The following is a 24,039-nucleotide window of genomic DNA, read 5'->3' on the forward strand; positions in this document are numbered from 1 at the left end:
TTCCCCATGTTTTCCAATGATAGCCATTCATATATGTGCAACTTCAAGGTAGTTCATGCACTACTTTGGTCTGACTTTCATGCAACTTGAGGGCCATAGACTTCAATGTTAACCCTCAGAAGCTGCATGAAAGTCGTACCTGAATGTTATACAAGGCAGCTTGTGTGCAACAGTTGTCCGTTATCACTGGTCAAAGCCAAAGTCGTATTCAAGTTGCACCTATCCAAAGTTGCATCAATGTTGCTCTCCAAAGTCTGGTCAACTTTGGAGTCGTACAAGTGTGAATGGAGCCTAAGAGACCCAACAGCAAATAAAAGGAAATCTCACCAACTTAGGGGAATTCCCATCTTAGGCTGGCCATACATGTTCAACCCTGTTTTAAAATTTTCCTTTAGATTTACCAAAAACCATATATGAGGTCAAACCTAAACAACTTTCAATTGTATCCAATTAGGCTGGCCCTTGCACTAAACAGTATGGTTATGAGTAAGCGATTAGCTATATCGTGAAACGCGTCAACCTGACATGTCTCTCAAGGCACCGTCTGTATGGATTTGATGAGGAATAAAGAACCAATTTTGATTTCATGTATCCGAGTGCGGTCCAACTTCTTTGCATGCACTGTTTCTGGATGACGGATCTGATCAGCACCGGTTCACTCAGTCTCACCTGAGCGGCTTTCCCTTCCCAAACTTCATACAGGCCCTTGCCCTAAACACTGTAGTTTAAGGTAAATCTAAAGGAAAATTGAACATGTATGGCCAGCCTTAGACAGTTGACACCAGAATATTTATTTGTCTTTTTTGGGTAATTACCTTTACCTCCTGCTCTGGTGACAAGTCACAAATTTGGGATGTCCCACTCTTTTTTTTTTTTTTTTTGACAATAGTCGCCAGGGCAAATAGAGGAGTGAATCCTTTCAGAAAGGATGTAGGCGGCAATAAAGGCTTGACAGAGAATCTTGTGAGGTTAGAATGTCTGCATTAGAAAGTGATGAAGCCATTAGATGAACATGACAGCCAGGAAGGTCCCCATTTCAATAACAGTTGCGGCCTCTAAACATCTGTGCACATGTAGGACAAAGTGGGAGGTTTCCTTTAAAACGGTAGTAAACTTGGGAAAAAAAAACTTTTCTCCTGCAAAGCAATGTCATAATGTGCTAGTATGCATCGCATACTGACACATTATGTGATACTTACCTAAAAACGAAGCCCTCCAGTGGCGCACTGTCACCGCTGACAGGGCTTCCACCTTCACCGGTCTTCCTTCAGGGTTCGGGGGCTCGGGTTCTTTGAATGGCCGAGACACGATGACGTCACTCTCACGCATGCATGCGGGAGTCACTGTTTACGGCACAGGACTCATACCCATGCCGTTCCTTCAGAGTGCATGTGCCAGTGATGTCACCGGCGGCTACACAAGTAAATATTTCCTAAACGGTGCACATTTAGGAGATACGTAGAGTAATCAACAGGCAAGTCTTATTATAGTTAATAAACAGCCTTTAGCACCTTTAGAAAAACAACCTGCTTAAACTCATCTTTGTTGTGCTTTCCTACCCCTGTGATTCTCCTTCAAAGCCCTCTGTAAGTACCTGGTGCTTCTTGGTATGGAGAGAGCATGTGACCGGAGAAGCCAGTCACTAGACCCAAACACTGCCACCCAGCAAGGAGGAAGGTATGACACCATCTGACATGGAATTAGGACTCCTAGCTCTGATGGAGGAATGGGGGTGGCAGAGGATAGCGGGGAATGGAACCGTTAGTGAGTGGGGGTTCCTTACAGGTGAGCTTTATTATACTGTAATGCTTAATTAGGCTTAAAGTGACTCCAAAAGAAAGCCTTAAAACATAACAAACCTTTTACACTTACCTGTTCTGTGCAATGGTTTTGCACAGAGCAGCCCTGATCCTGTTTATTTTTGGTCCCCGCTGGCAGTCCTGACTCTTCCCCGCTGCCGAGTGCCCCCATAGCAAACCTCTTTCTATAGGGACAATCGAGCAGGCTTGCTCCCAAGCTGCGCTCTGTGTGTCCATTCACACACAGTGTGTGGCTTGGCCACACCCCATCTCTCTCCTCATTGACTCAATGGCTGTGATTGACAGTAGCAGGAGCCACTGTTCCCACTGCTGTGTGAGTCATTGGGGACAGGGAGACCCTGGAGAGCCTCTCCTCTCATGCACATCACTGGATCGAGTTGGGGCTTGGGTAAGTATAAAGGGGGGGGCACATAGCATTTAATTTATTAAGGTAAAAAAAAATGTAAAAAGAAAAAAAAAAACTTGAACCTTTAGAACCACTGGACATGATATTAAACTAGCAGGAGGAAAGTTCAAGAGTAATGTTACAAAGTATTATTTGACCAAAAAGCAGTGGATGTTTAGGGCAACAGTAGGGAGTCAGTCAACAATAAGAATGTAATATTCTTGGGATAATAATGAGCTGAAAATATGAGGGGGAGGAGAAAAAGCAAACTCATTTTATCTTTGCGCTTACCTATTGTAAAAAATAGAAGTAAAAATAAATAAATAAAATGCATGCCTTCGAGAACACAGTTGTAATAGGCCCTTCCTTCAGATTTGCAAGGTGAAAATGAATTGTTGAATATTGACTATTGCAAGACAGAATTCAGGTAAATTAGGTATGCAAAGGTTTAAACCAAAAAGAATAAAGGAAGAAAAACTGAACGGAGATGTCTGCTTTACTTAAAAGAAAAAAACCTTTTTATTGTTGCTGTCAGCAATGATTTTTTTTTTCTTATGGTTGTAAAAGAAAATTATGATTTTCCTTTTCAGTAATATAAAAGATTATGGATTATGTAATATGTCTACATTGTCTGTTGGCCAAAAAAACAAAACGAAACAAGTTTGATAGCATTATAGGAGAATTTTAAGTTAAAGCGGCTGTAAAGTCTTTAAAAAAAAAAAAAAACCTGTTTCTCCTGCAAGTTAATGGCATAATGTGCTAGTATTGGCACTTTTCCACTGCAAGTACCGGCTCGGCTCCACTTGGCACTGCTTGGCCCAGCTAGGCTCAGTTTGCTTTTCCACTGTGTGCTACCAGTCAGCACGTTTCAGCACTGTATAGGCTCTACTTGGCCCGGTTTGCTTTTTCACTAAAGTAGTAAGTGGGTGGGATTACAACGATTCTCTGACCAATCAGTGGCTAGTAGTGACAAACAATCAAGGCTGCATGCAAAGGATTGTGGGATGTGGTATAGGTACGGCTCGCTTGGAACCCCAACCGAGGTGATACTGTTTAAACGAGCCGTACCGTGCCATACCATGTAGTGGAAAAGCGCCGCTGTACCAAACCGTACCGAACCGTTCTCACACGTACCATGCGCTACCATGCAGTGGAAAAGAGCCAAACCGAGCCGTACCATGGAGTGGAAAAGAGCCAAACCGAGCCGTACCATGCAGTGGAAAAGAGCCAAACCGAGCCGTACCATGCAGTGGAAAAGAGCCAAACCGAGCCGTACCATGGAGTGGAAAAGAGCCAAACCGAGCCGTACCATGCAGTGGAAAAGAGCCAAACCGAGCCGTACCATGTAGTGGAAAAGAGCCAAACCGAGCCGTACCATGCAGTGGAAAAGAGCCAAACCGAGCCGTACCATGCAGTGGAAAAGAGCCAAACCGAGCCGTACCATGTAGTGGAAAAGAGCCAAACCGAGCCGTACCATGCAGTGGAAAAGAGCCAAACCGAGCCGTACCATGCAGTGGAAAAGAGCCAAACCGAGCCGTACCATGGAGTGGAAAAGAGCCAAACCGAGCCGTACCATGCAGTGGAAAAGAGCCAAACCGAGCCGTACCATGCAGTGGAAAAGAGCCAAACCGAGCCGTACCATGGAGTGGAAAAGAGCCAAACCGAGCCGTACCATGCAGTGGAAAAGAGCCAAACCGAGCCGTACCATGTAGTGGAAAAGAGCCAAACCGAGCCGTACCATGCAGTGGAAAAGAGCCAAACCGAGCCGTACCATGCAGTGGAAAAGAGCCAAACCGAGCCGTACCATGTAGTGGAAAAGAGCCAAACCGAGCCGTACCATGCAGTGGAAAAGAGCCAAACCGAGCCGTACCATGCAGTGGAAAAGAGCCAAACCGAGCCGTACCATGCAGTGGAAAAGAGCCAAACCGAGCCGTACCATGCAGTGGAAAAGCACCTTATGTGTCGCATACTAGCACATTATGACAGACTTATCTGCCTTGCCTGTCACCACTGGCAAGCCTTCCTCACTTGGTATTCCCTCTGGGTTCGTGGGTCCCGGGCATTAAAATTGGCCAAGCTGTGATTATATCACTCCTGCGCATGCACACGGGAGCCACGGCCGCCTCACAGCGCTCCGGATTGAGGGCACATTCAGTGCGCATTTGCCTGTGACGTTACCGGCTGCAGAAATTGTGAATATCTCCTAAATGTTTAAATTTTAGGAGATATTCGGTGTACTGGAGTTTGCATGTTCTCCATGTGCCTGGGTGGGTTTCCTTCCACACTCCAAAGACGTGCTGATAGGTTGATTGGCTCCTGCCTAATTTGGGCCTAGTATGTGTATGTATGAATAGGAGTTAAGGACCATAGATTGTAAGCTCCTGAGGGCAGGGACTGATGTTACTGTACAATATATATATATATATATATATATATATATATATATATATATATATATATATATATATATATATATATATATATATATATATATATATGTGTGTGTGTAAATTGAGAATATATAAGAACCTGTAATAAAGAAAAAAATTTTTTACCTACAGCTATACCTAATTATAAGCTTACCTGTAGGTACAAGCAGTGTTTACTAGTGCTTTAAGTGATAATATGAGTAAACCTAAAATGGCATTCTGGTTTTTGATTTTTTTTTTTTTCCTTTTTAGATGTGTAACATCACTTTTTTTTATTACCAATAATAATAATTTAATAATTGAGAATTTGCTAGCAAACATGTAAACCAAGGCTGGATATATATATATATAAGTCCATTTTTTTTTTATTTTTTTTTAACCTGTAGGTTGAACAAAAAAACTGACCAAATTTCCCCATCCACACTTTCAATGTGTCATTGTATTCTGACAGCGTGGAGATTATTATTATTATACAGGATTTATATGGCGCCAACAGTTTGCGCAACGCTTTACAATGTGGGGGAAGACAATACAGTTTTACAATACAATTCAATACAGGAGGATTCAGAGGGCCCTGCTCATTAGAGCTTACAATCTAGAAGGGAGGAATTGTCACAATTGTGCTAATTTTTAATATTATTAACCCTTATTTCTAGAAAATATGATAAAAAAGCACCCTGGTGTGCTTTACAACAGAAACAATACATATACTTTCACGCAGAGAATAGATCTCACTATAATAAAATACAACATGGAATATAAGATATTTTGCAGTAGCGCAGACTATGTTCTAGAAAGCATTTTTTAAAATGAGGTGTAGAGTTAGTGCAGTAAACAAAGTGTCAGTGTGTGTATATACACATGTGTACGTATGCTATACATATAAAATGATACAATCCGAGCATTAAGAAGGGGAGGAGCCGAGGGAAGGAGACAGAGGGGGAGTCGACTTCTGCCTTGTAACCTCATTTCACCCCAGCTAAGGAATGCAGTGCACATCCCCGGAGCCCCAAGGAGATCTGCACATGTCGCCCACAGACTGAGGGAATGTTGTTTGGATGAAGCAAGCTGTTTGTAGGGGGAAAACAGGCCAGATGGGAAAGTGTTTGATGCCAGCTCTCAGCTAGAAGTGTGCTGATGCAGGAAACTATACAACTCACAAGGTTCAAACAATCCTCACATCTCTCAGACAGCAATCCTTCTTCTCACTCTGCAATCACAAAGAAAGATCCCATAATGCCCAACATGTAATTATTTTCTGGTTGTGTCCTTATACTGGATACAGCCTTGTATACAGGAATGCATTAACACAGTGTGTGAGAGATCCATCGTTTTGGTTTCAGGGCTAGGCAAATTCTGTAACATTTAGTATTCTGGATTTTATATTCTCTATTGTGAGTTATTAGCATTGCTTTATTTTATTAAAGTCCTACAGTTTTACACTATGGATATTTTACATGTATCTTCTATGTACGCTATGATGGAGTTATCCTTAACCACTTTCAGACCGGAGGATTTGGCTGCTCAATGACCAGGCCCTATTTCGCGATTCGGTACTGCGTGACTTTAACGGACAAATGCGGTCATGCGACGCTGTACCCAAACAAAATTTACTTATTCTTTTCCCCACAAATAGAGCTTTCTTTTGGTGGTATTTGATCACCTGTGCGATTTTTTTATTTTTTGCGCTATAAACAAAAAAAAACAAAAAAAAGCAAAAATTTTGAAAAAAAAACCACAATATTTTTCACTTTCTTTTATATGAAATTCTCAAAAAAATGTAAAAATCTAAATTTTTTAACATTTTACGCCAATTTGTTTTCTGCTACATATTTTTGGTAGAAAAAATCGCATTAAGCGTATTTTGATTGGTTTGCGCAAAAGTTATTGCGTTTACTAATTACGGGAAAGATTTATGTCATTTTTTATTGTTGTGTTTTTTTACTACTAGTAATGGTGGCGGTCTGCGAATTTATGCGGGACTGCGACATTGCGGCGGACAGATCGGACCCCCTAACTGACATTTTTGACACTTTTGGGGGGACCAGTGACATTACTACAATAATCAGTGCTAAAAATATGCACTGTTACTGTAAAAATGACACTGGCAGGGAAGGGGTTAACAGTACTGGTGATCAAGGGGTTAAATGTGACCCTAGGGGCGTGATTCTAACTGTGGGGGGGCGTGGCTTGTGAAGTCATCAGAGACATGCAATCCTATATAGCAGGATCACATAACAGCTGTGATAACTTCAGGCAGAAGTACGGACGGCTGTGTTTACATCAGCCGTCCATCCTTCTCTGTCAATGGCGGGAGATTGCGAGTGGCCGGCGGCCATCGGAACCGTCTGCCACACACACTAGCTTCCCCGCTGACGAGCGGGGGCGGGAACGCGCCTCCGGCGGCGCGCAATTTCTCTCTAGCTCCTCCTAGGGAGCGCCAGCCTGCCGCAGTACATCTGCGGCGGCTGGGGCTAAAGTGGCTAATATAAGCTATGATACCACTTTTATCAACTTAAAGTGATTGTAAGGTCTCATTTTTTTCTTTAAATATAACAAGTTTGTTATACTTACCTGCTCTGTGCAGTGGTTTTGCACAGAGCAGCCCAGATCCTCCTTTTCTCCGGTCCCTCGCCGACTCTCTTGGCTCCTCCCTCCTGTTGAGTGCCTCCACAGCAAGCAGCTTGCTATGGGGGCACCTGTTGTCCAGAAAATCCGTAAACCAAGGAATGAAGATACATACCCTGGTAACCAAGCAGTTAATAAGCAGCAACACAGACTTGCTGGTAATTGATCATACATATTGGGTGATCAAAAATGATGAAATTATCAAAAAAGATTATGTGCTACATGCAGTGAAGCAAGTAACCCCTTCCCACCTATAAAACACATGCCACCAATAATGTGTCTGGATCCTTAAGGTGACAGTGTATCCCACTATTTAACCTCTGTATATAGGTCCACAAAATAAATTGAAATCTGGCGAATTACAATACCAGTTTCCCATTGGTGAAGCCCCAATGACATAACTCTTTCCTCAAAAATGATTCACAGTTTCACAGTAGCAATTACTTATACACTAATAAAAGTGATTGATGGAGTCTAGTGAGTATCAAATAGTCATTAAGTGATCCACCTGAATTGGGGAGCGGGATAGCTAATAAACACAAACTGGGGACGAGACAGATTAAAGATACCAAATTAACCTCACGTGACACTTTAATATCATCCGTTCAAAAAATCAGAAAGTTCCTCCAATTAGGTCACTATATATATATATATATATATATATATATATATATATATATATATATATATATATATATATGGATTCATCATTTGTACTCATAGTTGTCAAGAGATTAGGATTATCCGTCATGCAGGAATATCTGACAGCTCAATTCTGTATTTAAACACATAGGTGATAGTACCCCTAATTTATAGATCCACCACTTTTCTGTTTTGACGAGGACTCTACCAAAATCTTAGGGGCACCTGAGCTGTGCTGCAAGCTCTGCGTGTCCATTCAGACACTGAGCCCTAATTCAGCCCTGCCCTTCTCTCTCCTAATTGGTTAACTGATTTTGATTGTCAGCAGCGAAAGCCAATGGCTCCACTGCTGTGTCTCAGCCAATCAGGAGGGAGAGCCGAGGCACTCGTGCACATTGCTGGAGGAAGATCAGGCTTGGGTAAGTATTAGGGGGGCTGCTGCACACAGAAGTTTTTTTTTAAACCTTAACCACTTTGCCGCTGCTCACTAGAGCTCTACTGCGGCAAAGTGGCTCTTGTAGGTCTGACGACGTAGACCTACGTCGGCAGACACTCCCCCTACTCGGTGGCGCGCGCGCGCCGCCGGAGGCTCGCTCCCACGGTTTTCAGTCACAGCGGGAGTCGGGCCAGGGAAGGAGCAGCGGCGATCGCCGCTGCTCTTCCCCGATCCTCGGGGAATCGAGTCTGGAGATCCTCCCGCTTGTGTAAACAGAGCGGGCGGATCTCCAAAGTCACAGGCAGGGTCAGATTGCAGGGTTCAGCATAGCTGAACCTGAGATCTGTCCCTGTGTCACTCAGTCACCTCCCCCCACACGTCAGTAAGCACCAGGCATACATTAACCCCTCTCTCTCCAATAAAATTAACCCCTTCCCTGCCAGTGTCATTTTTACAGTAACAGTGCATATTTATAGCACTGATTACTGTAGTAATGTCACTGGTAACCCCAAAAGTGTCAAAAATGTCAGTCAAGGGTCCGATCTGTCCGCCGCAATGTCGCAGTCCCGCAAAAAAAAAACGCAGATCGCCGCCATTACTCGTTAAAAAAAACCCACCAAAAACGACAGAAATCTTTCCCTTAGTTAGTAAACGCAATAACTTTTGCGCAAACCAATCAAAATACGCTTATTGTGATTTTTTTTTTTACCAAAAATATGTAGCAGAAAACAAATTGGCCTAAAATGATAAAAAATTTTGATTTTTACATTTTTTGGGGGGGAATTTCATATAAAAAAATGTGAAAAATATTTTTTCAAAATTGTCGCTTTTTTTTGTTTATAGTGCAAAAAGTTAAAATTGCACAGGTGATCAAATACCACCAAAAGAAAGCTCTGTTTGTGGGAAAAAAAAGGACGTAAATTTCGTTTGGGTACGGCGTCGCATGACCACGCATTGGTCAGTTAAAGTCGCACAGTGCCGAATCACAAAAAGTGGCCCAGACGTAAGACAGCAAAATCCTCCGGTGGTAAAGTGGTTAATGCATAGAATGCATTAAGATAAAAAAAATAAACCTTCTGCCTTTACAACCACAACCACTTTGAGAGGAAATAAATACTGGATTTCCATTTTGGATTTACACACAGCGCTTTTGACTCCTATAACTTAGAATCCACTGTTTCTAGTAAGGAGGCAATTTTTACTTTTGGTGGAGGTGTGCTTGGGTGATTTATTGATCGATTCATTTTTCACATCAATTTTGGACGTACACCACAGGAGTCTTTGATCAGTAGAAATTGCACTTTTTGATTTCTTGTATTAGATACTACAATGAACTACACTGAACAAAATTATAAACGCAACACTTTTGTTTTTGCCCCCATTTTTCATGAGCTGAACTCGCAGATCTAAGACTTTTTCTATATACACAAAAGGCCTATTTCTCTCAAATATTGTTCACAAATCTGTGTAAATCTGTGTTAGTGAGCACTTCTCCTTTGCCGAGATAATCCATCCACCTCACATCCACAGCGTCACATCAAGACGCTGATTAGACAGCATGATTATTGCACAGGTGTGCCTTAGGCTGGCAACAATAAATGACATCTCTGCTGATGCAAAGCCACTTGTGGGGAGGATTATTTTTCAGGGTTCATTTAGACTGGTCATACATGGATCGAATTTCAAAAAACAATTTTATTTAGAAAATGTGACATTTTGTGCATTTTTGTGATTCGATGGTGTCACCATTGATTTCTAAATTCGACCAACCAAGCCATCAATTTCACCTCATATTGCTACAGAAAAGAATTTTAGTGGCTGGGAATCTAACTTTCCGGGAAATTTCTTTTTTTGCACTTATGCGCGTTCCTTTTTTGATTATATTTCTCGCAGGATTCTCCCATCATGGATTAGAAAATCGTTCATTTTTCAAAAAAATATCCAACATGTCCGATCATTCAAATTCGATGACCGCACGAAAATCGGCCGTGGCTGCGGCCCACTAATGGTGCGAAATTTAAACGAACATTCTTAGATAAGATTTTCTAAAGAAAATGTTTTCAAAATTGGACCCATGTATGGCCAGCCTTAACATCGTTGCGCCGAGGAAATTCATTACTGTTTCCTGTTGTGTATTACATTGCCAAAATGCAACAGTGATTCATGCAGACCTGAACATTTACTGAAAGATCCATTTGAATGCACCTGAGTTGTGTGTCCCCAAAGATGAATAATTCTAGAAGGCAGCACAAAACTGTCCCGGCGGTGGCAAATAGCAAATTAGGCCCTGCTAATTTTGCTATTGTGCTAGATTAACCCTATACTCTGCCCACAGATGGCAAATTAACCCATGGCTGTACAGCATACATCATGTGGTGCCCGTATCTGCTTTCTTCTGTTACCCCAATACAATGCTGGAGCTACAGGAACAACATCTGAAGTATGGATCACCCTTGGACACTTGCCCTCACTGCCCATAATGCAGTGCCAGTGTCTGAGTTGTCTATTGCCATGTCTGGCAATGTCACATGGGAAGGGGCATTCTTAGCCCTACGCAATTAGCAACTATGAGAAAGTCATTATTTGAATTGATTTTTCAGCAGTGGATTGCTGTTGCCAGAGAGCTTGGCAATGGGGAGGGGTTGTACGGCTATTGTTTTGTGCAACCTATGTGTAAACTATCTTTAAATGTAACTTGTATCATTTAAATTCTGTAACTTTTAAAAGACAGGCATGTGACAAAAAAATTGGTTGAGTGGGATTGAAGGTTAGTGAACCCAGTGGTGCATAATGTCTTGTCCCGTTCCATTTGTAACCGAATCTACTCAGCTCAGTTATTTCCTGTCTGCTGTCAGTAAATCGAAGGGAGGAGGCAGGGGGATGGGAGTTGTAAGAAGGGGGAGAGTAAAAGTGTAAGCTTTTCAAGCTGTGTAGGGCAGCATTGCCTAAATTGCAAAAAATAAAGGTTTTTGTAGGCCATCGGTTTCCAAACAAGACAAAAAAACAAGATTTTGCTTCTCGATTCAGGATAGTGGGCATATCCATGAACACACATACCGCCTTGCCAACTCAGTCCTTTGATCTCCTTATTATAGCCCAGATACAGTCTAATACTGTAAAGCCATATATACCAGATTGCATACAGCTGCTTAGGTTTGTTGCCTTCATCAGAGCAATATATTCAATTTATGGCTTCTGTGTAGTACGGCCTTGGGAAGCAAGCTGGAATTTGTGATGGGGAAGCAATGGTATGTGAATGCTTACTGTTAGTAATGTGGTTCCTTTTGTCCCTTGTCGTAACTGGACTGGTTAAGTTGACTAGCCATGTAAGCAGTTTAGTTACACTCAGGCATGAATCTTGTAATTCCGAAAGGGTTAATAATCTTGGAGAGAACAGAAAAAAGTTATCAGTGACAGTTGGGAGTGGGGAAGGCAGGAATAGGAAGAGGGAGATGGCTGGGAAGCAGGACTGTCAGCGAGGGTTATTCTTAGATGTATGGGTAACTATCTTACTAGAGGAAGGAAAAGGCAAATACAAGCCAACACTTCCTGACTTCACATTAGGTTAATCATAGGCTTTGAAAGCCAGAGGATGTGCACACTAGAGCGCCATTATGTGAGCATGGATATGACTGTGATTTATTTACAGCTTTTATTCCGTAGAAGTCGATCACCGCTAAAGTACCTGACATTAGTAAAGATGGACAGGATGTTTTTTTTCCCCAGCTTTTTCTTGACCAAAATTGGGTATACACCAGAGATGTTTGTTTGGTACATAAGAAGTCATGGTTGGCTGATAGAAAACATTCTTATTTTGGCACTGATCCTTCTCCTAAATGATGGCTTGGCAGTCACACTTCACCACCATCCCTGATCTTTGAACAAATTAACTCATCCAAGTCCATCATCTGCTGCAACTTGAATATTACAGCTTGCTAAAATTGAAATTTGTCATGGGTTGCCTCCTAATACGTCACTGAAGGCAAAATCAGCAATATATCCAAGTGAAAGTTTTTGATTTGCAAAAACTGATGATTTTCTGTTTTTCTGTATAGTGGTGTAGATTAAAGCCGGTTATAGATTATTCGATTTTCAAATTGCTCGATTTCCAATCAACACAGCCAGGGTTAATGAAGGAATCCCTCCCGTTGAGCTGTTCTGTTCTCCCGGCAAAGTAGCCACCCCTGGAGAACACACAGTGAGTATTGCTAGCGGCTATAGCCACTGGCAACAATTACATGAAATTCCGACAGGCTGGTTGTACCCAAGTTGACCAATTTATCAACTTGGGTACAATCAGCCTGCCCATAGTAGGTATGCACCGATCCGACTTTTTTGGACCCGATACCGATATCTGGTGTTGTGAAATCGCCGATACCGGAACCGATCCGGAGCTACACGTAAAGCAAGCGGCTGCAGTACAGAGCAAAGCCGCTGCTTCATGTGTACGGCTCCTCCATTCTCAGGCGGAGTGCATCTGATATCACTCCGCCTGTGAGCCAGGACTATACAGGAAGTAGCGGCTCCCATCCCATACTACTACTACACCAAGTAAGGGATGGCTGAGCCGTTACTAAGCAAAAACCGGATCAGCCAGTGGATCGGTCAATGTTACCGATCCCCCGATCCAGCTAGAATGGCCATATCGGCGCCGCTATCCGATCGAATATCGGATCGGTGCATCCCTAGCCCATACATGGTTCAAATCTTGGCTAGATCTTTCTAAACCAGGTGAGGTTTGAACAGTCTATGGCCGGCTTTACTGAAGGCAAACAGACTGTGCACTTTGCAAGTGCAGTTGCACTCATTTTCCTCCAGAGCTTAGTGACTGCGGTAAAGCTTCACTTTATAAAGAATACAAATTGAAGCCCAGCAGGGTGAATTAAAAAAAAACTGACCAATATCCATACCGACACAAGCAATGTTGGTGCGGTGATCTCCCCCACTGTGCTATTGTAGTCTCAGGAGGGACTGATTGGATGCTGGTTTTCCAGCATGTCCCTTCAACAAAAGACGGTTAGATTGGTTTCTGTCGCACGGACTGCCTTACACACTGTCCAGACAATGTGTACCCAGCCTAAACAACTAGTCCTGACTTTTTTTGATCTGGCTGCTTATACCAGGTCAGTGACTGAGAAAGACTAAAGGCAGAGATAGACCGGAGTCTAGTGTTTTCAGAAAGAGGGCAATGTTGGCAGCTCCCAGTCATTTTTTTTTTTTTGTAAATTCTTTATTTGATTTCAAAAGGCATATTCATACAAAACAAAGCCTATTGGGCATACCCAGGCTTAAACAAACACAATATGACCTAACAAAAGAACTTCTCACAAAACAGACTTGGTATGGCAACCAATGCCCTAGGGCAAATAAATTTGCTCCACTGAAGGCACCATAAATAACATATGAAGAGGATTGATCCTACAGCGCTCTGAAATGAGCCACTCCCAGGGAAATTGCTACCAGAAGTGCTAGGGGGACATGGGGACGGAAGCTATCGTCTCCTTGGATTCAGCCCAAACCTCCCAGACCTTGGAAAATGTATTAGGGCATCCTCTTGACTCCTATGTATATTTATTCAGTGGTACCATTGTAAAGTCAGAAGATTTTTTTATTTTCTTGCATTCTATGCATTAGGATAAATACCTTCTGTGTGCAGCAGCCCCCTCAGCCCCCCTAATACTTACCTGAGCCCCCTTTCTATCCAGCGATGTCCACGATTGCCTCACCTGTCCAGGGCTCTCTCTCTTGATTGGTTGAGACACAGCAGCGGTGCCATTTGCTCTCGCTGCTGTCAGTGAAACGCCAATCAGGACAGAGAGGGGGTGGGGCCGAATGGCAGCTCCGTGTCTTAATGGATACACAGAGCTGCAGCTCGGCTCCGGTGCACCCATAGCAAGCTGCTTGCTGTGGGAGCACTCTACAGGAGGGAGTGGCCAGGAGCTCAAGCCAGGAATCTAAGAAGAGGAGGTAAATATAACCTGTTTGCTATTTAACCACTTTACCACCGGAGGATTTTGCTGTCTTACGTACAGGCCACTTTTTGCGATTCGGCGCTGTGCGAATTTAACTGACAATTGCGCGGTCGTGCGACACCGTACCAAAACGAAATTTACGTCCTTTTTTTTCCCACAAACAGAGCTTTCTTTTGGGGGTATTTGATCACCTGTGCGATTTTTACTTTTTGCGCTATAAAAAAAAGAGCGTTTATTTTGAAAAGATAACAATATTTTTAAAAAATTTTTTATATGAAATTCCCCCCCCCCCCCCCCCAAAAAATGTAAAAATCAAAATTTTTTTAAATTTTTGGCCAATTTGTTTTCTGCTACCTATGTTTGGTAAAAAAAAATCACAATAAGCGTATTTTGATTGGTTTGCGCAAAAGTTATTGCGTTTACTAACTAAGGGAAAGATTTCTGTCATTTTTGGTGTTTTTTTTTTTAACGAGTAATGGCGGCGATCTGCGTTTTTTTTTTTTTTGCGGTTCTGCGACATTGCGGCGGACAGATCGGACCCTTGACTGACGTTTTTGACACTTTTGGGGTTACCAGTGACATTACTGCAGTAATCAGTGCTATATATATGCACTGTGTTACTGTAAAAATGACACTGGCAGGGAAGGGGTTAATTTTATTGGAGAGGGAGGGGTTAATGTATGCCTGGTGCTTACTGACGTGTGTGGGGGGAGGTGACTGTGTGAGCCAGGGACAGATCGCATGTTCAGCTATGCTGAACACTGCAATCTGTCACTCCCTGTCACTTAGGAGATCCGCCCGCTCTGTTTACACAAGCGGGCAGATCTCCAAACTAGATTCCCCGACGATCGGGGAAGAGCAGCGGCGATCGCCGCCCCTCCTCCACTGGCCCGACTCCCGCTGTGAATGAAAACAGCGGGAGCGCGCCTCCGGCGGTGCGCGAGCGCCGCCTACAGGGGGAGGAGTCCAGCGACGTAGTACTACGTCACTGGACGATAACGAACCACTTTGCCGCAGTACGGTCAACGTGACTGGTCGGCAACTGGTTAATAAAAAAGAAAACTGGGACTTTACAATCACTTTTAGCTATGGACTTTCAGAAATTAGATGTAGGAGCCTGAGGGGATTTTAATTTAAGAAGAATAGCCTTACAAGCGTAGAACAGTAACAGACCCAACAAAGTTTTCATTGCTCTGGACATGGGCAACAAATTAACAAGACCTAGTATACAGGTATCAATTGATAAGGGCACCGAAACAGTTGTGATGGAACAAATACATCTCCCCAAAAGGGCCTAATGACTGGACATTCTCAAAAAATATATATAAATGTGGCTGGATCCACTGGACCAGTGGTCCTCAACCCTGGCCTACATGGCCCACTAACAGGCCAGATTTGCAAGATAACTGAAATACATCCCAGGTGATATCATTTGCTGCTAAGTGATTGCAGTACTCTAGTCTGCATCTCCCCAAGGTAATACTTAAAATCTGGCCTGTTAGTGGGCCCTGTAGGCCAGGGTTGAGGACCACTGCACTGGACAACGCCAACATTTTAATGGGTGCGAGGGGAAAATCCTGTGCAGTTTTTGGGTGTAAAATATATCCTATGGAGAATTTTAAATTGGATTACTCAATCCCTGGTAGAGACCAATTGTTGCATTGGGTAATCCCAAATGTCCTCCCAAGCAGCTCCCACTCTTAGTGCATTGCATTTCTTTAAAGAGGAAAATACAAACCCCAGCATTTGGATATATTTGTCTTAATGTCATATACTGTACATTTGGAGACTGAGTAATAATTAGCAGCATGATGTATCCCTGCGTGTGCCGATGAGTGGGTCGTCTGCTGCCTAAACTTGTTGTTGAAGCTTGCGAAGCTAACGCACTGTCATTCAGTCCCTGAAGTCATACATTTTATAATTTTTTGGAACATGTACATTGAATATGAATATTTTAGTGAAAGGCCCTGCGAGTTTGCTGCCGAAATTTGGTGGGGTGATATCATAGCTAACGACATTTTGAAATAATTTCCAAGGTAACGTTTATGCTGAACCTACGATTTGAAGTAAATGCTTGACATGGTGCACTACAGAAATGGTTTTACATTATATCACTGATAATCCATATTATACTGTGCATGGGAGTCATGTATAGGATGCTGATGATGACCTCCGTATCTGAAAATGCTAGTTGCCTGATAGTAATGCTAATCCGATATCTTCATTACTTTCTGAGACGCTTACCTGGATCAAGTAATAAAAACCAGGAGTTCTGTCATCACTGGCTACATACCTGCTCCACATTTATGACTTAATATAATTAAGGAAGGCATAGGGCCAGTTTCAGAAATATCTGGAAAGATTTAGTTTAACCACTTCAGCTCCGGAATATTTACCCCCCTTCATGACCAGGTTATTTTTTGCGATACTGCACGGAGTTACTTTAACTATCAATTGTGCTGTCGTGCAATGAGGTACTCAAAGAAATGTCCTTTTTTTTCCCCACAAATAGAGCTTTCTTTTGGTGGGATTTGATCACCTCTGCAGTTTTTATTTTCTGTTTCGTTCATCGACTGACACAGTGCTCCATAAATCATAACTACTGGGTTATATTGCCTCCTCAAGGGGTAGGACTAGGCAGAACAAAAAACACCTGGCTACGCCCATGGGTCGTCCCCAACTTGGTATATAACCCCCCCTCTCTGCTCTAGGTAATCAGTTTTAATCTGTCTAATCAGGAGTAAGGACCTAGGCTCCTGGCTGGGATCTCTGGTCCTAGCAATTCGTTTTTTTTCTCCTTCCTTACATCTTTTTTGTTTTTTTCTCTCGGGAAATCTGGTAGACGCACTTATCACTGCAGTGCGTGAGACTTTAAAAATGGAGGATGTGGCTGATGTCCTTTGTTATGCATAAGTGACCTCACACTCCAAAGGTGTGTCAGACAATAACTGAATGGGCTAAGCTTTTGCGCCAGGGCCTGGGGGGTGAGCAGGTCCCCGCTGCTTATGTTGATTTAATTAAATTATTTAATTAATGATGTTTAGAGTGTTGGTACACGTTGTTGTACCAACACTCTAAACATCAGTACACGGTTCCATTGTACTGTGTTGTACCCTCTGACCTGAATATTCCTAGGGGGAGGCACCCTCCACAATGTATTTGATTTTACTACTGCCCACTGATGCTGTGGGAGGGCACCCCATGTATACACCCCCAGGAGGAGGGCCTTGCCCCAATCTGTGTCTCGTTACAACTATCATTGTCTAGTATTTAAGCAAGGGCCTGGACATGCGATTTTAGGCTCTGAGGAAGAGGCTAGGCCTCGAAACGCGTTAGCCTTCAAGAATCTAAGGGACTACTCATCCTCGGATACCTTTACTGAGGACTGTGTTCCTTTTGTGACATGCTTTTAACAAGAACTCGTTTGTGAGTATTTTTAATCCTATTTTTTAAATAAACCATCTAAATGATAATGCACTAGGCCGGTGCGCCCTTGTGTTTGTTTGTTGTTGCAGCACAGGAGAGCCACCTTGCCACTGTATATGTATGTGTATATGTGTGTATTTCTAAATGCAGCTCCCCCTGCCCCCTCCATTATACTTTCTGAGACTGAGCTCAATCCAGTGATGTGCCTTTGGCTCCCACTTTTTTTATTCACAGCCAATGAGGGGTCAGGGCCAAACTGCACTATGTGTCTGTGGACACACACACAGCCAGCTCAGGAGAGAGCCTGCACAGGTGCCCCCATTATAACAAGCACCTTGCTTTGGTAAGCACTTGGCGGGGGGGGGGGGGGTGGGGTCAGGTGCCAGGAGGATCACTGCAAAATCATTGCTCAGAGCAGGTAAATATAACAAGTTTGTTATTGAAAAAAAAAATGAAGGGTCTACAATCACTTTAAAGTGGTAGTAAGGTCAGTAAATGGACAAAACACTGACAGGCAGAGTTTTTTTTTATATATATATATATATATATATATATATATATATATATATATATATATATATATATATATAACAGAAGAGACCCTAGAAGTCTCTTCTATCATAAATTTCCCCCCTGCCTGTCAGCGGATATTGTGATCTGAGCTGCACATGCACAGCTCAGACCACATTTACATCCCTCTCTGCGTGCTGTGGTGGTGTGACCGTGCGGATGCCTGGGAGTGATGTCGCCTTTGCCTGGCCAGTCAAGCAGCTGAAGATATGAAACACGGAAGGAAGGAAGACCGGGTGAAGATGGAAGCTGCTGGGAATCAGGCAGAGCCGTGACAGCACAACAATCACTGGAGGGCTCTGTCTGTAGGCAAGTCTGTCATAATGTACTAGTATGCAGTGCATACTAGGAAATTATGAATAAAAACCTGTACTACCTCTTTAAGGACAACAGGGATAATCCCAAATTCAGGATACAGTAAAGATTAAAACCAAGGTTGAAAGCATAGGAAGAAAATAAAAAGAAGGGAGGGGGACAGTTGGGGGAGAGTTTCATGGAAGGGAGGGATAGCATATGAGGGGGGGGGGGGAGATGGGGTACATGGGTAGGTGTGATTAAAGCCTAGTCCTTAGTGGCTGATGCATTGTTTCTGGAGGTTGAAAAATAAGGTTCAGGTAGAGGTTGATGCCAGTGCATCAATATATCCAGTAGTAAATGTAAATACCATCCAGTAGACCCACTTCTGCCAGAAAGCCCCTTTTGTGCCCTTTTTCTCACAAACCATTGAGCTATGGCATTGGCTGGAATGCACATTCTTGCAGCATTCACAAGATGTATTAAAAGGGAGTGCTTCTATGTTTTCCGTATAATGGCATTGTGATGAAGAAGGAAAAAGGCTGGATTGTGTGGTATGGGAAACTCCCTAAATTTTCAATCTTCTTCCCAAAGAGTTTGCAGCCATCCCAGAAAATTATATGTGGAAGTAAACAGTTTTATCTTCCAATAGGTTTGTAAGTCTGTTCATCAGTTTTTGTAAATTACACCACCATATATAGCAGAGGGTGCATCTCTATACAGAAAGTTCTGCAGCTTCTTGGGTGAACCCCATTCCTTCAGCCCCGGTTCACATTTGTGCGAGTGCCGGGTTCGCATGTAATGTCGAAGCGCACTGCTCCGACATTACATGCGATCAGCTGTGCGGTGCGAGTTTAGCCATACAGTTTGTATGGCTAAATTCGCATCGCACCCGGAGCAAACACGCACAGGAGGCATTTTTGCAGCTTTGCAGCCGCATCAGGATCGGATCGCACAGCGGTTCACACTTGTGCGATCCGCTCCTGTGCGAACTGCACGATCGCACTGCGATATGCGATCAAACTGGGGGTGTCGTTAAGATTACATTGACACCCCCAGCGTATCGCATATGGCAGTGTGAACTGCCGGGGGTGCGTGTGCGATGCGGGAACAGGCTGCGAATTCGCAGCCTTCCCGCATCGCATAAATGTGAACCGAGTGTTAGGCTGCTCATTGGACTAGTAATAAGCATAATGACGCTGGTGAGTTCCTGTCAATGCCCTCTCCCCTTCCCTCCTTCCCTTCTCCATAACCTAGCACTCCAGTGAGCGCAGGGGGGGGGGGGGGGCAGAGCAGAGAGCCACTGACAATGTTAGAGGTGCCAGGGGACCAATGCTGCATCCAGCTAGGTAAATATGTTTCTGGAAAAAAGTAACCGATCACGACAGATCATCCAAAATTTACCGAAAATTTTTCTCGTACAATACCAGATCATACAATTTTTCGCTTCATCAGCACAGTATTCGTCTGAAACAAATCGGAAGAGCAAGACCACACATGCTCAGGAACAAAAGATTACATTACAATGCATTACGCCACTTCCGAAGTTGTATTCTGTCATACAAGAATTTTCGTAAAATTAGTAACCTCTTCATTTTTGATATGAGACTAGCATGCAAAAAAAAAAAACGGACGAACATGCATGCGATATTCTCATTGTGTGTACAAGATTGTAAAGGCTATGTTTTTTTTATTGTCGATTATCACAGTTTCATTGTTTTTAACCCCAGCTCATTTTTTTTTCTTCTAGATATGGAAAAATTGTATCTACAAAGGCCATATTGGATAAAACAACTAATAAGTGTAAAGGTATGTGCCTTGGCCTCATCTTTTCTTGTTTTTTTTTCTAGTTTTACTGTTACTTTTACATTACTTACAGCAATGGTTAAGGCCTCATACACACTGGTTTCTTTTCCTTTTTTTTTTTTTTTTTAATGCTCTTGATTTCAAAATTTAACAACATTTATACACAGTATGTATATCCTTAACATTTTCATGGATACATCTTATGGCGCTTTTCCACTGCTGGTACCGCATTGTATGGTGTAGTAACGGTTCAGTACGGTACGGCGCCGCTTTTCCACTGCGTGGAACCAAACGGTACAGCTCTCAAAAACAGTACCACCTCGATTGTGGTTCCAAGAGGTACCATATCCCACAATCCTTTGCATGCAGTCACTACTAGCCACTGATTGGTCAGAGAATCCCACCCACTTAACTTTAGTACTACTTTAGTGGAAAAGCAAACTGTACCGTACCGAACCGTTCCAACACCGTACCATGCGGTACCAGCAGTGGAAAAGCAAACCGGCCCAAGCAGGGCTGAGTAGAGCCGAGCCGGTACTTGCAGTAGAAAAGTGCCATTAGTCCCCCAAGGAGAACCTCTTATTCAAAACTCCCAAAACAACTAATAACTAATCATACAACCCTAGTAATCTTAAAAACTGGTTGCCACTGTTCACCATTTATCTACACCTCATTATAACATTTATATGCATTTCTTCTTTTCAAATCTCCCCTTCTTCTTCCTCACAATGGTTTCTTGTAAACGTTGTTTACCCAGACAGGAGAAAATCAGCGTTATAAACTCACCTAAGCTGCATTTTTTTCCAAAAGAGTTTATCAGGGTTTGGAAGTTTATTTATTTCATTGGCCAGAACTTTGGTTTTTTTCTGGTCAGTGAAATAGTTAAATGCTGAAGTGCTAAACTTGCTTAGAGTTTATGCAAGTTTGAGAGATTTTTAGCGTTCAGCATTTTTTGTGGTCGGAAGAACTGTTCTTGAACTCGATTTTAGAGCGTTCAGACAACCGCCCATAAACTCCCCTGCTGATAAACTTCTAAAAACGTCCATGTGTGCATGGACACAGGATAACATAGAGGGGAGTTTAAGGGCTGTTTAAAAAGAAATGCTAAACTCACAAAAACGTGAGTTTAACAGCTGCAGTGTTTATGAGGCCTTAGGGCCCTTTCACACATGGAGTCCATCAGACGGACTCCGTTTTTCTTAGCGGGGGATCGATCCGCCGATCCCCCGCTGAGCAGGAGGATGACATCTGTGTCTCTGTGCTGTGTGCGAAGACACAGCTGTGGGGTCCCCATGCATCTCTATGGGGGAATCGGATGGGAACGGACCGTTTGACCGTTCTCATTCGATCCACTGGACGGATGGAAAATAGGGTTTCCATCCGTCCAGATTTGACGGATCGGATGTCAGGGGACATGTCTCCGTTGACTGACATCCGATGCCCCATAGAGATGCATGGGGTGATCATTCAGATCCGCCAAAAAAACTGACAGGTGAACGGTCCGCCTGTGTGAAAGGGGCCTTAGGGTTTTACCGGTCAGTTGCTTACAGGATATTATGTCTTGGTACTTGTGGCTCGTCAGTAACTGTACAATAATCAAACCACCTTGATTATGGCTCACTAGTTTTTCAGTTAATGGCCTGACCTTGGGGAATTTGTGGTTGATGGCTGGTAACCTACAAATGTGCAGGTATCAAAAATCAGTCAATTTCCATATCCATGTTAAATAGCGTGAATAGAGGAATGTCCACTCCCGCTGATGTATTCAGGCAGCTGCAGCACCTGATCATTTTCCAGCCAGCTAAGGCTGGCCATAGACGGAACAAATTTCATTCCTGCAATCACGAGTTGCAGGAAATAAATTAGCTTGATCCCTCCCCCGGAGCCATTGTGTTCTCTCAGTGGGGGAAGCTGGCCCAGATCAGAGAACACAGTGATTATTGCTAGCGGCTATACCAGCCTCTAGCAATAATCACATGTAAAATCTGGCAGGCTGGTTGTACCCAAGTTGATCGGTTGATCAACTTGGGCACATTCAGCCTGCCCATACATGGTTTGATTCTCGGTCAGAGATTTGCACTGCCTATGGCCGGCTTAAGTCAATTTTTGAATCCTTTTTTACTAATTAGGTAGTACCGACATGGCCACCCACTGTTTGAATTTTGGCCAAATCAACAATAATCAGCTTAAATTTGGGTCATGTATGGCCAGTTTTAGCATGATAGATGGGTCTTCTACCGTTGTCTTCTCCAGTTGAATTTTTTGCAGTACATGATAATCTGTAAGTAATGCTGGCATACATGCAGCAATTTCATTGTTCAATTAGCATTTCTTTTTCATTTATTAGTTGAGTAGGAAAGGCTGCTTTCATGATAGAGAGAGATAGCGAAATAGATAGAGAGAGATATAGATAGAGATACATGGATGGATGCATGGATAAGATAGGATAGATTGATTGATCGATTGATGCCTTGATTGATGGCATTCCCTTGCTTTGCTTTCTTTTCTTTTTTTTTTTTCTTTTTAAGTTAGTGAGTGGTGTGTGATTTGTTCAAATTACTAGCAAACTATTTTTGATTGAGAGTTGACGAACACTTCTTGAAATTAGAAACGGAAAAAAAAATGCATTGCGGGTGGCTAGCATAAGGGTGTCCTAGATACTTTCTAGTGTCATGTCTATAAATTTATATTAAATGTCATCTTTAACTATATAGCTTCAAGCTGTTCAAAGACTTTAGATCTTGGGTACGGAATGGCTGATCGTAGGAGTTAATTAACGTCCAGAATGGCCAATGTGAGGATTCACACTGCAAAGGTTAGGTTATCTGGAGATTTGCCTCAGTAATTCCAAGAAAGGCTGTTGTTATCAGGTCATGGGGCAGGCACATGTAACAGCAGGATTCCTCACATTCCAAGAATTTCTAGTGTGAGAGGAGTAGTAAGGAGCCGAGTGCAATAGATGTGATACTCTAGTGAACAGGTCAGACATTTGAAGGATTGGTTTAAGAATGCATTCAATGAATACGCTACAACAAAGCCAGAATAAGCATATACTGTACATCGGTAGTGGTTGTGGTGGTTTTTTACATATTTTCTTTATGGTTTTGGGGACTAAAAAGACAATTTACCCCTATCATCACAAAACTACTCCCTTACTTAAGGAAAAAAAAAAAGAACAATTAGGATGTAGGTCAATGGTCATCCTTTTGTATTACTAACCCACTTAGGGATTATAGTACTATGTGTACATGTTTATCTGATAGGAGTGATCTGTTGGATTGCTCAACAACTATGGATACTTTATGCCCAGATTGTAGACCTGTTAAATTTTCAGGTGTAAACTGTATGTATATGGTTATTAATCCTTAAAGCAGAACTAAGCCCACCGATTTAATTGTCTCTGAACCAAACCGTCAAGCCATCAAATTGCTGGTGTCCTAACTGATCACATGTGCAGTACCATGGCAACTGCAGATGAAACAGAGGCTAAGATGGCAGCTTCCTTGTCTGTAAAGAATGATCAGAAAATTGTACGAAAAATACAGCTTTCGAATCGATCGTATGATAAGCTGATCATAACCGTTCATCCAGAATTATCTGAAGGCATAAACACGCAAATTTGTCTCGTTTG

The 24,039-nt window shown here is 42.7% G+C and overlaps 1 protein-coding gene across 3 annotated transcripts in view; it reads left to right on the top strand.

The window, feature by feature from the left end:
- Window positions 1–24,039, top strand: part of RBMS2 (RNA binding motif single stranded interacting protein 2) — a 199,519-nt gene that overhangs the window by 130,168 nt on the left and 45,312 nt on the right. For all 3 annotated transcript variants that reach the window (XM_082245172.1, XM_082245171.1, XM_082245173.1), the window contains exon 3: window positions 20,353–20,411. In XM_082245172.1, coding sequence (XP_082101298.1) covers window positions 20,353–20,411 — 59 coding nt within the window. The remainder of the gene's footprint in view (window positions 1–20,352; window positions 20,412–24,039) is intronic.

Source organism: Pelophylax lessonae (assembly GCF_965119305.1).
Source record: "Pelophylax lessonae genome assembly, chromosome: 2".
Lineage (NCBI taxonomy): Eukaryota > Metazoa > Chordata > Amphibia > Anura > Ranidae > Pelophylax > Pelophylax lessonae.